The 14,121-nt window shown below is 44.7% G+C and overlaps 1 protein-coding gene across 5 annotated transcripts in view; it reads right to left on the reverse strand.

Annotated features, from left to right (window-relative positions):
- The window catches only part of ADAM22 (ADAM metallopeptidase domain 22), a 136,822-nt gene extending 124,750 nt beyond the window's left edge, over nt 1-12,072 (reverse strand). For all 5 annotated transcript variants that reach the window (XM_065666433.1, XM_065666432.1, XM_065666431.1 and 2 more), the window contains exons 1-2: nt 11,629-12,072; nt 11,370-11,509 (exon numbers count right to left, since the gene is read on the reverse strand). In XM_065666433.1, the coding sequence (XP_065522505.1) occupies nt 11,370-11,509; nt 11,629-12,058 (570 nt within the window). In that variant the 5' untranslated portion in view covers nt 12,059-12,072. The remainder of the gene's footprint in view (nt 1-11,369; nt 11,510-11,628) is intronic.
- Between the last annotated feature and the right edge of the window lie 2,049 nt (nt 12,073-14,121).

Genomic DNA, 14,121 nt, shown 5'->3' on the forward strand with positions numbered 1-14,121 from the left:
AGAAATAAGCTTAGTTCTAATGATAAAAATAAATATCTCCAAGACAGAGACCCTGTTAAAAGAAAAAAAAAAGACAATAAAATATAAATAAAAGAAAATAAAAGAAAAAAAAAGACAATAAAAGATAAATGCAATGTTTCCCTCAGGGCCCCTCTATTGCCATTTGCAAATATCTAATTTTAACCAAGAGCTCTGTGTCACTGAACTGGACTCACATATTACAGCACATTAAAGAACTGTGAAACTTCTTTTTTACTTTCCCTAGCATTCTCAAAATATTTATAGGCACTCATTTGCCGTATTAATCATCATTATTTGTCATTCTTCTTGCAAGCTCTCTCTTTTTACCATTGCAGAAAGCTAAATATCTATGGGGCTTCTTTTTCCATTTGGGGGGGGGGGGGGGGGGAGCTGCAGAATAGAATCATGGTTTGACGAAAAGGCTCTTACAGCTGTCTTTTTGGGGTACATTTAGTAAGTCATTTATTCTGAGAGAAAGCTACAATTAAGAAACATTTCAAGAGGTCCATGTTCGTTTCTAAATGCTGGATCACATATCTGCTCCCTGAGCCAAATGAGGGTGGGACAGAGGGAGGGTTAAACACCAACAGCCAGAGCACAGTGCCATGGCCCAGTTCACTTTGGTGGGGTTCTGCCAACTCTCAGCAGATGAAGATCCTGACATAGTCGTAAACATGACCTAAAATAGCTTTTCTCCGCATAAACATCATAGTATCAAAGAAATCAGAGTCAGAAGCAAGGACTATTTGTACCTCTAAAATGGCAGTAATTATTCTTCTCAAAAATATAAAAAACCACCACACTTTTATTATTTATCTGTGGGTTTGAAATCAGAGGTTATCTGAATTCAGTCAATACGGTAAAGTAAAAGAGGTCTCCAGAAACAGGGACGAGGGAACAGCACCAGTGGATAAAGCAGTCCTGAGCACAAACTGATTGTATTGCACAGGTGTTGCTACCACACATCCAGTGCTTGGGGAGCAGCAGGGATCCTTCTGAGGTCCTGCAGAGTTGTGATGCTGAGTGCTGATGGACTTGGCTATATATGCTCACACATCTCCACTCAGCACTCCAAAATCATGAGCATCTCAAAACAGTTACAACAAACTGACTAAGAAAAAATAATCCCTATTTCCCCCTGAAAACGTCTCTTCTTGCTCTCCTTCCTTGCCTCCACTTCATCTTTCTTCAAAAATTCACCCAAGGTTAAATGGTGAAGCAGTGAAGACAGGAAAACTATCAGGCTGTCACTGCTAGCAAATTTAGCATGAACTACCATTTGATCTCATAGATCTAAAAGGATAAACGTAAGTAACTGAATGGTCAAGATGCTGCTTCCAAAGAAGTCTAACACTGGCTTTCAGCACCAGAAAAACCCTGTGGCATCAGATCTTATACTTGCTATGCTTTTATATATAGAGGCTGACATTAATTTGACTTTAAGAAAATTTTAGTTGTAACTTCTGATCTCCTATGAGACTTATGACTGTAACGTCTGTTGTTATGGAAGACTTTGTATCCCAGAGAGCGGAAGAACTGCAAGAACTGTGGGGAAACCGTTCTCCTTTTTTTCTTTTCTTTCCTTTTTCTGAAAAGGAAGCAAAGATTCATGCATAAAAAGTCACATTAAACTCATGTGCAAGATGTCTTAAATATATCACTACTGGGGCAAAACCAGAAAAATTGGTGACTGCTCAATCTCATGTTTTTAAAACACATTTGACAAGGTTCTTCAGCAAAGACTAGTGGCTAGGAAAAGTATGACCAAAGAGGGTATTACAAGTGTCACTAATGAAGTACCAGGTTACCAAAAGGAAACAAAGTAAAGCCATGAATGAAAACTTGTAACGTTCAGAATGTTTTCCTGCCCTAATTCATTCAAAAACGTTGATGACTGTTGAAGATAACACTTCTAACACCAAGACAGGGAGCAGGGCAAAGACTCACCCTGTGAGACAGGGAGACCACAGTTTCTGCTACCCTCCCCACCCACCCAAAGTCAGGTACAACATGAAGAACAACACTAGATACAACGGCAGCAGAGCCTTGTGGAACAGAGTTCCACCTGTCTCACTAGATACTACAGGACTCGACTGTACAACCAGATCAGTGGACCTACTTCCTTGGGAAGAAGCATGAGGTCAGAGGGAAAGGATTCAAACAAGGAAAATCTCTCTTCAGTGAAACACCCCCTCTGCCAAGGATGCCTGGCAGTTTCGAGTTGACGGAACTCAAATGAGCCACTACTCATGCACAGCTGCAGTGTGAGAGGCAAACAACCAATGCACAATGCATCTGCAGGGGGAGAAAACACAAAACAAGGGCAGCAACACACACGCCATAGGCCGAACTTGAGGATGAATCCATCTGGATTGCTGTGTCATTAGGCTGTAGAAAGAACTATTGTCTCAAGGACACTATTTAGGCAAGAAGGAAAGCTCACTGCATCTAACAGTCAAGAGGAGTGAAGGCATTTTCCCCACCAAAGCAGATGGCTCCTTGAGGTCATTTTTAGCTGCATGTTTTCCAATATCTGAAGGGAATCTGTGATGTTTAGAGAAAGGCCCTCTTTCCAGCAGCTCCCGTAGGCTCCAGAAATGAAGGAACAGAGTTCCACTATCAGAGGAATCTAAAAAAACTCTCCATTAATGCCACCTTTACATTGTAAACAAAGCAGACCTTACAACAGTCTTAGGTATTAGAAATACCTAAAGGGGGCCTACAGAAAACCTGGAGAGGGTCTTTTTACAAGGGCATGTAGTGACATGACAAGAGACAACAGCTTTAAACTGAAAGAGTGGAGATTTAGATTAGGTATTAGGAAGAAATTCTTCACTATGAGGGAGGTGAGGCACTGGAACAGGTTGCCCAGAGAGGTGGTAGGTGCCTCATCCCTGGCAGTGTTAAAGGCCAGGTGGGACAGGGCTTGAGCAACCTGGTCTAGTGGAAGGTGTCCCTGCCCATGGCGGAGGGGCTGGAACTGGATGAGCTTTAAGGTCCTTTCCAGCCCAAACCGTTCCGTGGTTCTACAATGAAAAGAGTGCACACTAACTTTTCTCCTTCATACAAGTATCGGTGACCAAAACATTTTTCAGCAACACAATGACATATTCTAAGCATTTTCAACTGGTCCTACATTTAGGTTGTATGCAGAAGAACGCTGACCAAAAGATTAGCTCTTCCCACTGGAAGCAACAAGCACTCTTTGACACCTAGAGCCTACCAACATGTCTAACTTTTCCCATAAATGGTTCTCGGGCAACAGCAGAAAGTTTTACTAACATTCTGTCAGCACCAAGGGCTAAGAACAGCTTGACAAAACTTGCAGAATCCCAGGCATGCCAATACATTGCTTAATCAGCTCCACAGATAATACTTTTGAAATGACTCACCCTCTACATTCAAGTATCAAAGTCCCATTTAAAGTTGAAAAGTGCCAGAAAAGCACAGTTCATAACTCCTTTTCCTCTTGACACACTCTAGGAGATCAAAATGAATCAACATTTTCACTGTACATATTTTTTGAAAGAGCTGATGGATTTTTTCCATTCCCACAGAATTTCAGGGGCTGAAATACTCTGAGGAGACATTTCTGGAACAGACCGTGTTCCTGCATCCTGCTATTCTTCTGGGCAATTTTTGAGCTGTAAGTCAGGGCTGTAGCCTTCATGCTCACATACATCACGCTCTCAGAATCAAGGCACTGTTGAAAAGCATTTACCCACACAACTTTTTCTAAACTTTGCATTAGTTATTACGTTCTGGAATATGCCTTTTCTAAAGCATGGCCACTTGCTACCGTTTTCTCCTCTGGTAACATTAATTTCATTAGAAAAAAAAAAATAAATTGAATTTGGTGTAGGCAAACAAATCAGAGCTAAAATTACCATAGAAATCACCACATTTCACTGTCTGATGGCAAATGCCCAGCAGCAATGCCATGCTTCTTAACTTTCTTTAACTGAATCCAATTTTCAGGTTGGACTCCTAGTGACTCAACAGTTAAAGAGCCCTACGACATTTGCCACTTTATTTGATTTCTACATAATCATGTCTTTAATTTCAGGTGACATTGTCTTTCCACTTGAACTTACCCTACCAGCCAGCCCACATCATGGAAGTGCACGCCCAGAACGCATCCTACCCATGTCCCCAGCTCTCCCATGCAGCTCTTCACTCACCTTTGCTGCTCAGTGTGCACACAATAGTTTCTGGACAGAAACAGGAGCCTTCCCTCACAGAGTCATCCCACTGAAGTATTAAAAAGCTGCTAAAGATGTAATCTTTAGTGTGCAAAGGTCTCCTCTGTCTGAGGAGAGAGACATGGTTCCATGTTTGGCTGTGGCTGAGCACAGCTGCCACAGCACAGTTCATCCCTGCAGCAATGATTTCTCCTCCTCAGACTAATGCAAATACTGCAATGGCTTCAGAGGAGTACTATCAGGGAGCATCTGTGGATATGAAGTGCAAAACTTCATCTGGCAGGTCTCTGTGATCCCTTACGCACTCCAAAAAACATCTCATCAGAACACCATATCCATACACTACCCAGGAGGCCACTGGCAAGCCAAAGGGAAGATGATGAGTAGAAGGGCTCAAAAGGCTTTCTTGTCTGCAAGTTTTCCACAATCATAGCAAATTTAATGTAGCTTAAAATAAAGAAGTCAAAACTAGAACAACAGGATGGGAGTCACAGTGATATCTGGAGATGTTAAATGTAGCAGTTTTGTTTAATATGCAAGAAGCCAATAATTACACTGTTTCTAGAAAATACAATACTGGGAAAAAAAAAAAAAAAAAAAGATTATTTAGGAACCAAAAAAAGAATAACCATATCAGTACATGAGTGAGAAAGAGATACTGTGTAGGAAGACACCACAATCCTGTGTCCAAGAGCAATGGGCTTGATTCTCTGATAATACTGGACTTCACCCTACACATCCACAGTTATCCAGACTCAGAGAAAGTGGGCCTGGGCTGGCAACCAAAGTTATCTAACAGCCCAGTGAGCTAAACTCCCCTGGAGCAGAAGGGCAGTCTATCAAAGATGATAAGCAGCTTTGGCTCAAACCCATAGATCCAGAGACAAGGATCCCCATCCTCTCAAGGGAGAGAAATGTGGCAGGAGATGGCCACAATAAGTGGAAGGACCACAAACCTCAGCAGAGCTGATTGGAGAGGGAAAAGCTCTGAGACAATGTTAGCCAAAAGAACTAGCTTTGAGGGTTTTACAGAGTTTGACTGACCTTTAAGGAGTGTTTGACAGAATAACTGCAATAATGTTTTAACAAGCATAATCCTAAGAAAAGTTGTTAGTCTTGAGTCACTTAAAGGCTGATATGGTTACAGGAAAGACCACAAAAGGGACCTAGAGCACCAGAAGAATAATGCAATACTAGATCTACCATGACAGTGTAACACACGCATCCATAATGTTCTTGCAGCACACATTTTAGAATGAATGTTATCTTCATATGTAGTTCCTCCATAATTAGGGTAAATCTCAGGAAAATTTATCATGACGTTAAGTGGAAAGTGACATGCTTCTGCCTCATGAGCCACAGCAGTGGTCCCAAAACAGGTAATCCTCAGTGAAACTGTGGCAGGTAGACTGTTCAGTTTAGTCCTGCACTCAGGGCACCAACACATCAGAAATGAATACAGATTTATTGATTTCCAGAGCCAGAAAGGACTTTTCTATCAGACTTTGTAGTTACTACATCGATCATGGCAACAAGCAAATGTTAGGAAAAATACTTTCTATAAGGATTGCTATATCTGAGCCTTTAAGATAATCCATGACTGTATATAAGCCTGCTTTATGAGATTATGTCATAGCTTTTGGAACATCTCTCTTTTCAGCTCTGCTAAGGCACAAGCAAGAGAAGATAGCACAAAACAAAGATTTCCCACACAGCCCTTTCACCTTGACTAGGATTTTCAAACACACCTATGTCTTTTAATCCACCTCAAAGCCTGAGTCCTGATACAGTAAAACCTGAGTCCTGATACAGTAAAACCTGAGTCCTGATACAGTAAAACCTGAGTCCCGATACAGTATTTCTGCAACAGGAATTCTGAAGCAGCAACTATCAGAGGTTTTTTGCTGGATGACTGCCCTGGTTTTGGCTAGGATAGAGTTAATTTTCCTCCTAGTAGTTGGTACAGTGCTGTGTTTTGGATTTAGTCTGAGAACAATGTTGGTAACACACTGATTGCTGGCTGGGCTTAAACCACGACAATGATTTTTTTGGACATATGCATTTACTGTCATAACAAATCTCATTATCAAGTAGGGAAAGACTTATGAGCTTGCAAAGAAGGATAAATGGGAAATGTGAAATATTCTTTGCCTATAAAATACCAAAACAAACTATGAATATATATATTTTATTAAAAGGTGCATTTGAAAGTACGTCCTTCCTCAGAAATCAAAGGGCACTCTCAATGCCCTTGCATCATGAAGCAATCTACAGCAGTGTTTGGCTTTAAGCACTTTTTTGACTCTTCAGGAAGGCAGGACCTGCATCAACAGTACTGATATTTTAACTGTCATTCACATATTCATAAAATATTGCTAGGTTGGTGAGTATCTGATCCTTACAGGAATACTGTAGAACTACATACAATGAACGTACAGTAAAGTACCACAAACATTTTGTCTAATGCCTTATAAACATTAAGAGAAGAGGGAAAAGAGGCAACAAGGTAGGAAGAAAACCAAACCTGGCAGCAAACCAAATGTATGTCATTACTCACTATAGCCTCACTCCCAGTTTAGTGCCCTCCCCCTTCGGTTTTGTGACAGGCTGATGGAAAATTGTACCTAACTTTCTCCAAGAGGCAGCAGTAATTTGATTAAGTGGGCAGAAAAGAATTCTTAAAACTGGGCAAATTCTCATGACACTTCTCTTTCCAACAGTCATCATCCATCAGTCCCAAAGTCTAGAGATGTTTCATAAGCCCCTCAACAGTCAAAACTCATTTTTAAACAACAAAAAAACTACTGATGGTTTGAGCTACTGAACACAGGAACTTATAACATCAACAGAAGTTGACAGCATCAGACCAGAAAGTGAGAATGTTTTAAACAAAGTCAGCAGTTTCAGAAGTACCTGCAGAGAATCAGGATATCCTGTTCAAAGACTAGAGCAAGAGGCCAAGACGTCAGAGAATCCAATAGCAAAGACTAGGCAACACCTGAATGAGTAATGAAGATTTCAGCTGCAAGTGCAAGCAGAGCTATGCGAGCTCAGCATGACAGAGCAGAGCTTCCCTGCAATTGATTATTAGCAATAAGAAGTTATCTAAGCAATCTGTAAGCCACGCTTCCAAACTGATGTATAGTATTGTATCATTTGGCCGCAAATAGTTCAGAAATGCAAACTGCGTAAGTCAAATAAAGACTGCTGAAAATGACTGAGTCACACTGGACTGCAAATAACACAACTCCTTCCAGACACAGGTCAGCCCTGGAGCCCCTTCACACCATGCTCTCTCCCTACAACCAGGTCAGTCCTTCTAATCACTCATAAGGAGTACAGTGAACCTTCAGGACAACTGGCAGCCAGGAAGCAAAAAGCAGGTTGTTAAGCAGAAGTTGCTACACTATGAATGTTTTGCACGGCCAGCAGAGATGAGTGAATCTACATCCATAGCAGCTTACAGAGTCAGGACCTTGTTCACACTGAAAATCATGGCAAATCTCACAAATTTCCATATCAACATCTACAAATACATAAAAAGAAGGATAACATAATGAAAGCCACAAGAAGAACAATGCTATCCTTCAGATCATGTGCGCGGACCTCTTACCATGACCACAAAATGCTGGCCTCAAGAACTGGGACCCTTATGTGCTGGTGTTGAGTGGTAGTCTCCAGCTGAGAGCAAGATCCCTATTAAACTACACTTAGGGTTGAGGGAAGGCAGATGGAGGTCTGATACTCTAATCTCCAGCTAGAAAATCAATCTCATCTTCACAACCAGAACACTTCACCCATTGAAAATTATTAAGAGAAAGGTCCTCCAAATCAGGTGCTGATGTAGAGTACAAACTCAACTTTGGAAAGGTGTACCATGTGCTTTATTTTGCTCTCCTTCACAGGTGGAAGAACAAATACAGGCAGTGGGCAGGAACACTTACACAGGCCCACATTTCAATGGAGAACACGCCTGCACTGTGTTGACTAAAGGAAAGTATTAAAAAACTTGTGATTTCCCATATGTTTCTTACAATACCAAAATACAGCTTGAGGCATGGAGATGAAAGGCTCCTTAGAAATGTCCACAGTAGGAACTTTCTTTTAAACACAAAAAAATCTTAGCTTAGCCTTCACTGAATTCTCCTGCTATAAAGGACCTTCATCTTCTAATAGGCTTACTTATGCAACAGTAAATTCAGTGTCCATTGCTAAGATCCTGAATTGCATTCATGACAATATTAGCATATTCTCAGATATATCTTCTCTTGATTTCTCTTTAGATTAAGTGTTGTGCAGCTGCTAATAGTCCCCCTTTGGAGAACAGAGAAATTGAAATACAGGAACGTCACGGATACTGGTAGTGACTCTATTACACAATGGAATCAAAAGTAGAAACCCAAAGTCACGTGAATTCTCCAATGTCCACTATATAATGTACGTTAAAACATTAATGGCACGAATATATAACACACTACAACATTTGCCTTGTGCTTTGCTCTGAAGTCCAGCAATCTTGGACAACTACAACTGTGAGCACATCGATTTTATTTCTTAAGCAATTACGTTCTGGATTTCTAGATGAGTACATAGGCTATTTCTTTCATTATTTAATAGTGAAACATGCATGTACAGCAGTGACTTAATACTTACAGCAATGCCTCCTCCCCCCCACCAAAAAAAAAAACCAAAACCAAACCCTAACAAACCTAAAGAAATGAAGAGAACAAAGGAGGTTGCTAAAGAAAAATAACAAATGCTGGAAAAAAAAACACATAAACTTTTATAAATCTGCCAATCATCACTTCCCAGACATTTTTGCCTTCAATTACCTTATTTCACCTCCTTTTCTTGTATAATGCTCCTCTGGCTCAACTCCACTGTAAGCCTGTTCTGAAACTCCAGATCTGCAAAGGCCATGCTCTGTTTCTGTGTTCTCCTGAATGCCCATCTTCATTTCCCTTTGTGCAATCCCAAACTCAGGCTTGCATCCCTCTCGTATAACTTCTGCCCTTTCTGCAGCTAAAGCTTTCATCCAGGATTAAAGGACTAAGATCCGATTTAATGTGACTTCCTTCTCTCCAGCTTATCTCTCTCTCTCTCCTTTTATCTTTATCCAATTCAAAACACAATTACATTGTTTTACATAAATTCAACAGCTACAGCCTCACTGCCTAGTCCTCTGACTGTGCCATCCCATCCAGGTACCTTTGCTCTTCTAGACACCGCTGCTTGTCCTTGAACCATCAGAGAGCCTCCCTGAATGCTTCAACCTCCTCCAAGAAGCATCCTCCCTAAACTAATCCACAAAGCCATTAGCTTTGGCTTGAAATCTCTACTGAAGACCAGTTTTTCTAAGTCTGATACTCAGCTGTCCAAAGACTGCTAGCAAAGGATAGAATACAGCATGGAGACAGTCAGAGCATATTTAGTCGTAAAACAAATGAATACACGTGAAAATCTTACTGAGAGGGCATATCTGTTCCCCTGCCCTTTATATGCTGCTGATCTTGGACTGTTAACTCTTCAGGGCAGGCATGGGTGTCTCTTCATGTGTGAGCAGAACCCAGCACATCACATGTTTATACTTCATGTGACTTTACCAGCCACACAAAAGCAACCATAAGAGCTAACTTGGTTAGTCCACAACTTTGATAAGCACTCTGGTGTCTACCAAAGCTACTGCATCCTTCAGTGGCTAACAACCATCAGATACCATGGAAGAGGCTGTGGATATCTGAAGCATCAGAGAGAAACTTTCCGATCAGGTGAAAAAGTTGTAAATGCACATAAAGCCTTAAGCATCCAAGCTCATTTTAGCATGGAGGCTGTTGTGAGGTAAATGCACTAACTCTTTTTAACCCACTAGTGTTACATTTTTTCTGGTTGGAGCAATGTTCATACTAAGAACTCAGTGAGGATGACCTCAACGTTTTTATGAGCATCAGAGCTAGTGAACAGAAGTTGAGACACTCAGAAAAACAAAACCCATTAATTAACAGTTCATTCTGTAAGACCAGAGTCTGAATCCTAATACTAGATTCAAAAGCAACCATTACTGGTTTGAACAGACATGTTACGAAATGTTTGAAGTTGTCAGTGTCCAAAGATCTTCAAATAACCCTGAAATGCTGATTTGGTTTTTATTTTTTAAAGCACAGCACACGTTTGGAACTTTTAGAATCCTATTTTATTGTACTGTAAATACGGTCTTTGCGTCTGAAAAGCTTCTCCATAGAGCATTACATATAGAGGCAAATAAATATGCTATGAAGAGACTTTATTATTTAAGTACACAAAATGAATGTAAGTTGTCAGTGCTTACACTTTATGGATTATATTAAAGAAATCTGAGACAGTTTTTTCTCAGCTATTTTGTTCCTTAAATGAACAGCAGTCAATAGGAAAAAGGAGGAAACCGAGACTCATGGATGTCAGCAGTTACCTCACATGCACAGATTTTATGTTCTCCATATGTAACAGGATAGAATCAATAGGGGTTTTTTTTCTCCTTTAGATATAACAGCCATATGCCACCTCAAATATGATCCTCAGTGATCAAGATGAAAATCACTGTGTTTTAATACAAACTGGGGGAACTATTTGCTAAAAGCTACAGGGGCTGGTCTTCATATGACAGAAATCAGAACCCATACCCGGGTTGGGCAGCAATATGTAACTTAAATTTCCACTTAAGTTCCCACCTTATATTTCAAGCAGTTCCCTGCCGATTTCCGATTTCTATTTATAAAAGCACATCTGAGTCCCCAGAACGCTCACCCTCCCTACCCACGCTTCAGACAGAAACCGAAATGAAGCCGCAGCGTTTCGCTTCCAGCTGCCGCAAAGGCACCGCAACTTTCCTCCCGTGGTCCCCTAGCCCTCCGGCCGCCGCGGGCTGCGGGCTTGGCCCCCAGGCACCCGCCGGGGGAGGGAAGGAGAGGGCTCGGGGGCGCCTTTAAGTAACGCGGGCGCTGCTGCTGGAGAGTGGCATTCCCGATGCTCCTGCAGGGAAGGGAGCCGCGCGTCGCACCCAGCAACGCTTTCAAACAAGCATCGCTCGGGGGAGGGCTGCGGGCACACACCGCACCGCCGCAGGGGCCCCCACCCGGCTGACAGGCCGCGGTCCCCCAGCCCGGCGCCTACCTGCGTCCGCGCCGCGCCGCTCCGCACTCGCGTACTCAGCGCCGGCCGCCGCCCCACGCCGCCAGCCTCGCCGACCAGCCGCAGGGGCCTGATGCTCTCCCGCTCCGCGAAGCGGCTCTCGCCCCGCCGCCCAGCTCCTCCTGGGAAGGTGAAAGGCACCCTTCACCCGCTGCGCCCTCGGCCCCTGGGCGCAGGCTGGAGCGGGAGCTCCGCATCAAGCCCGGGCGCAGCATCCCTGCTCCCCGCCGCCGAGACTCACCTGGAGCAGCGGGCAGGGCGCAGAGCACCAGGGAGAAGAGGCAGGCGGCCGCCCGCATGGCGCTGCCCGCCGCCCCGCTCGACAACGCCGCCGCCGGCTCCGCGCCTGCACGGGGAGTGTGGCGGGGAGCGGGGGGGCTGCGGGGCCGCGGGTTCAGGGCTGCCGAGCTCCGCCCCGCAGCTCCGAGCCCCCCTGCGAGCGAAAGCGATGGCGAGAGCCAGCGAGGCTCCCCTCGGAAGAGGGAAGTGCTGGGAAATGTAGTCACTTGGCAGGCAGAGAAGGACCGGTGCGAGAGCGGAGAGGAAGCCCCACAGCCACGGGAGCGCCGCAGAGCTACCGCCGCCGCCGCCCCTTGGGGCAGCCCCGGTACCGCCTGCTCCAGTACCGCCCTGCCCCGGGGCGAAGGGAGCCCCCGCGGCACACCGTGCATCCGCGGCCAGCCCGTCCTGCTGCGGGAGGCGGGGCCCTCTGCAGCGGCAGCCGGAGCCTGTGCCCCCCCCGACGCGGCACTGCCTCCCGGTCCCCTCTGATGGGCTTCCGCCGCCAGCCCCTCTCCTCCCGTACGTGTCCCTTTTCTATCTAACCTCAGTTTCCTTCCTTACGACCTTTTTTCTTCCTTTCTTAAATTTCCACTCCCTCCCTCCCACCCGCCGCTTTCTGCACTGGACTAACACTTGCGGGGAGTTGAAAGGCATTGCAAGGCAGAACGGTCCATTTCAAAGTACAGCACGCTCTCCGGGACTAAGCCAGAGGCCGCAGCAAGCGGCAGAAGTGTCACGGAGCCCCGCGACGCCGCTCCCCGGCCCCCGGGAGCTGCTCCCCCTCGGCAGAGGGATGGCGGCAGCTGCAACCCAATTCCACAGCCCCACCTACCGGGAAGCGGCGGACAGCGGTGCTGCCTGCCAGCACGGCCTGCATCACCGCCCTCAGCTACCCTTCCTTACGAACATGGGACGAGGGGCAGCTGTCTGAGGCACCCCTTTCCCGCAGTTTGCCGAAGCGGCGGTAGCAAGGACCGCCTCTGTAGATGAGTCCAGAGAGGAAGAGGAATGGCAGCAACAGAACTGCGGCAGAGGCAGCTCCACACTGACTCAGGCAACAGAATACAAGGTCAAACAACCTACTGCAAGGTTTACTATATCAGTTGTAAGCACTTGATAAAGGAAGAGGAGACATCACAGTAAACAGCACTGAAAGTGATGCTCATTATAGAAGTATAGAATAGTTAGGGTTGGAAAAGATCTTAAGATTCTGCCATGGGCACCTCACACTGAACCATGTAACCCAAGGCTCTGTCCAGCCTGGCCTTGAACACTGCCGGGGGTGGAGCATTTGCCAGTTCTTTGGCCAACCTGTTTCAGTGTCTCACCACCCTTACATAGTCTGGAAGATTAAAATTAAAAAATATTTTTCATAATCTTAAACCATTATGCAGATCAACTGTGTCCTGGGCTGCACCAAAAGGAGCATGTGTCGTGGTTTAAACAAAGTCCTGGGTTCAGCAGTTCAAGCATGCCAAGGGTGGTGATTCTCCCCTTCTACTCTGCTCTCTTGACACCCCACCTGCAGTACTGCATTCAGCTCTGGGACCCCCAACACAAGAGGGAAGTGAAACTGCTTGAGTGAGTCCATAGCAGGGCAATGAAGTGCTGGAGCATCTCTTCTATGGGGACATGCTGAGAGAGCTGTGGTTCAGCCTGCAGAAGAGAAGGCTGCAGGAGACCTTAGAGCAGCTTCCATACCTAAAGGGGGCCTATGAGAAATGTGGAGAGGGACTTTTTACAAGAGCATGTAGTGACAGAACAAAGGGGAACAGCTTTAAACTGACAGAGAGGAGATTTGGCTTTGATATTAGGAAGAAATTCTTCACTATGAGGGGGGTGAGACACTGCCACAGGTTGCCCAGAGAAGCTGTGGCTGCTTCATCCTTGGAAGTGTTGAAGGCCAGATTGGATGGGGCTTTGAACAACCTGGTCTAGTGGAAGGTGTCCCTGCCCATGGCAGACGGGGTGGGAATACATGATCTTTAAGGTCACTTCCAGCCAAACTCATTCTATGATTGTGTTGCTTGCACTAGCAACAGTCAGAGCACCTGACATGTCCATTCCTGCTTGTAGAAGCATTACAGCCCATTCAGCTGCCTTCTGAGGAACCACCAGCCAAAGGGAAGGGAAGGGAAGGTCAGGGCTCCCTGTATGAGTTTTCTGCAGGTCTTACCTTACACAGATCATATTATTAAGGGAAGCAATTAGAGGACAGATGAATGAAATTCAGTTTTTCACACATTTTTTTCCATGACATAAAAACAGACAAAATGATGGTTCAACAAGCTGAGGATGGGAACAAAACGGGCAGCTTAAGAGCAGAATACTGCATCTGGAAATACATATCATCTTTGAGCAGAGAGTGGCTAATAAGTTTTGTGTTGTCCTGCTTATGCTGCAGTCAGACTACAGGTGAGATGGAATGTTACCTCAAAGTATCCATTAAATC

Source organism: Lathamus discolor, chromosome 2 (genome assembly GCF_037157495.1).
Source record: "Lathamus discolor isolate bLatDis1 chromosome 2, bLatDis1.hap1, whole genome shotgun sequence".
Classification (NCBI taxonomy): Eukaryota; Metazoa; Chordata; class Aves; order Psittaciformes; family Psittacidae; genus Lathamus; species Lathamus discolor.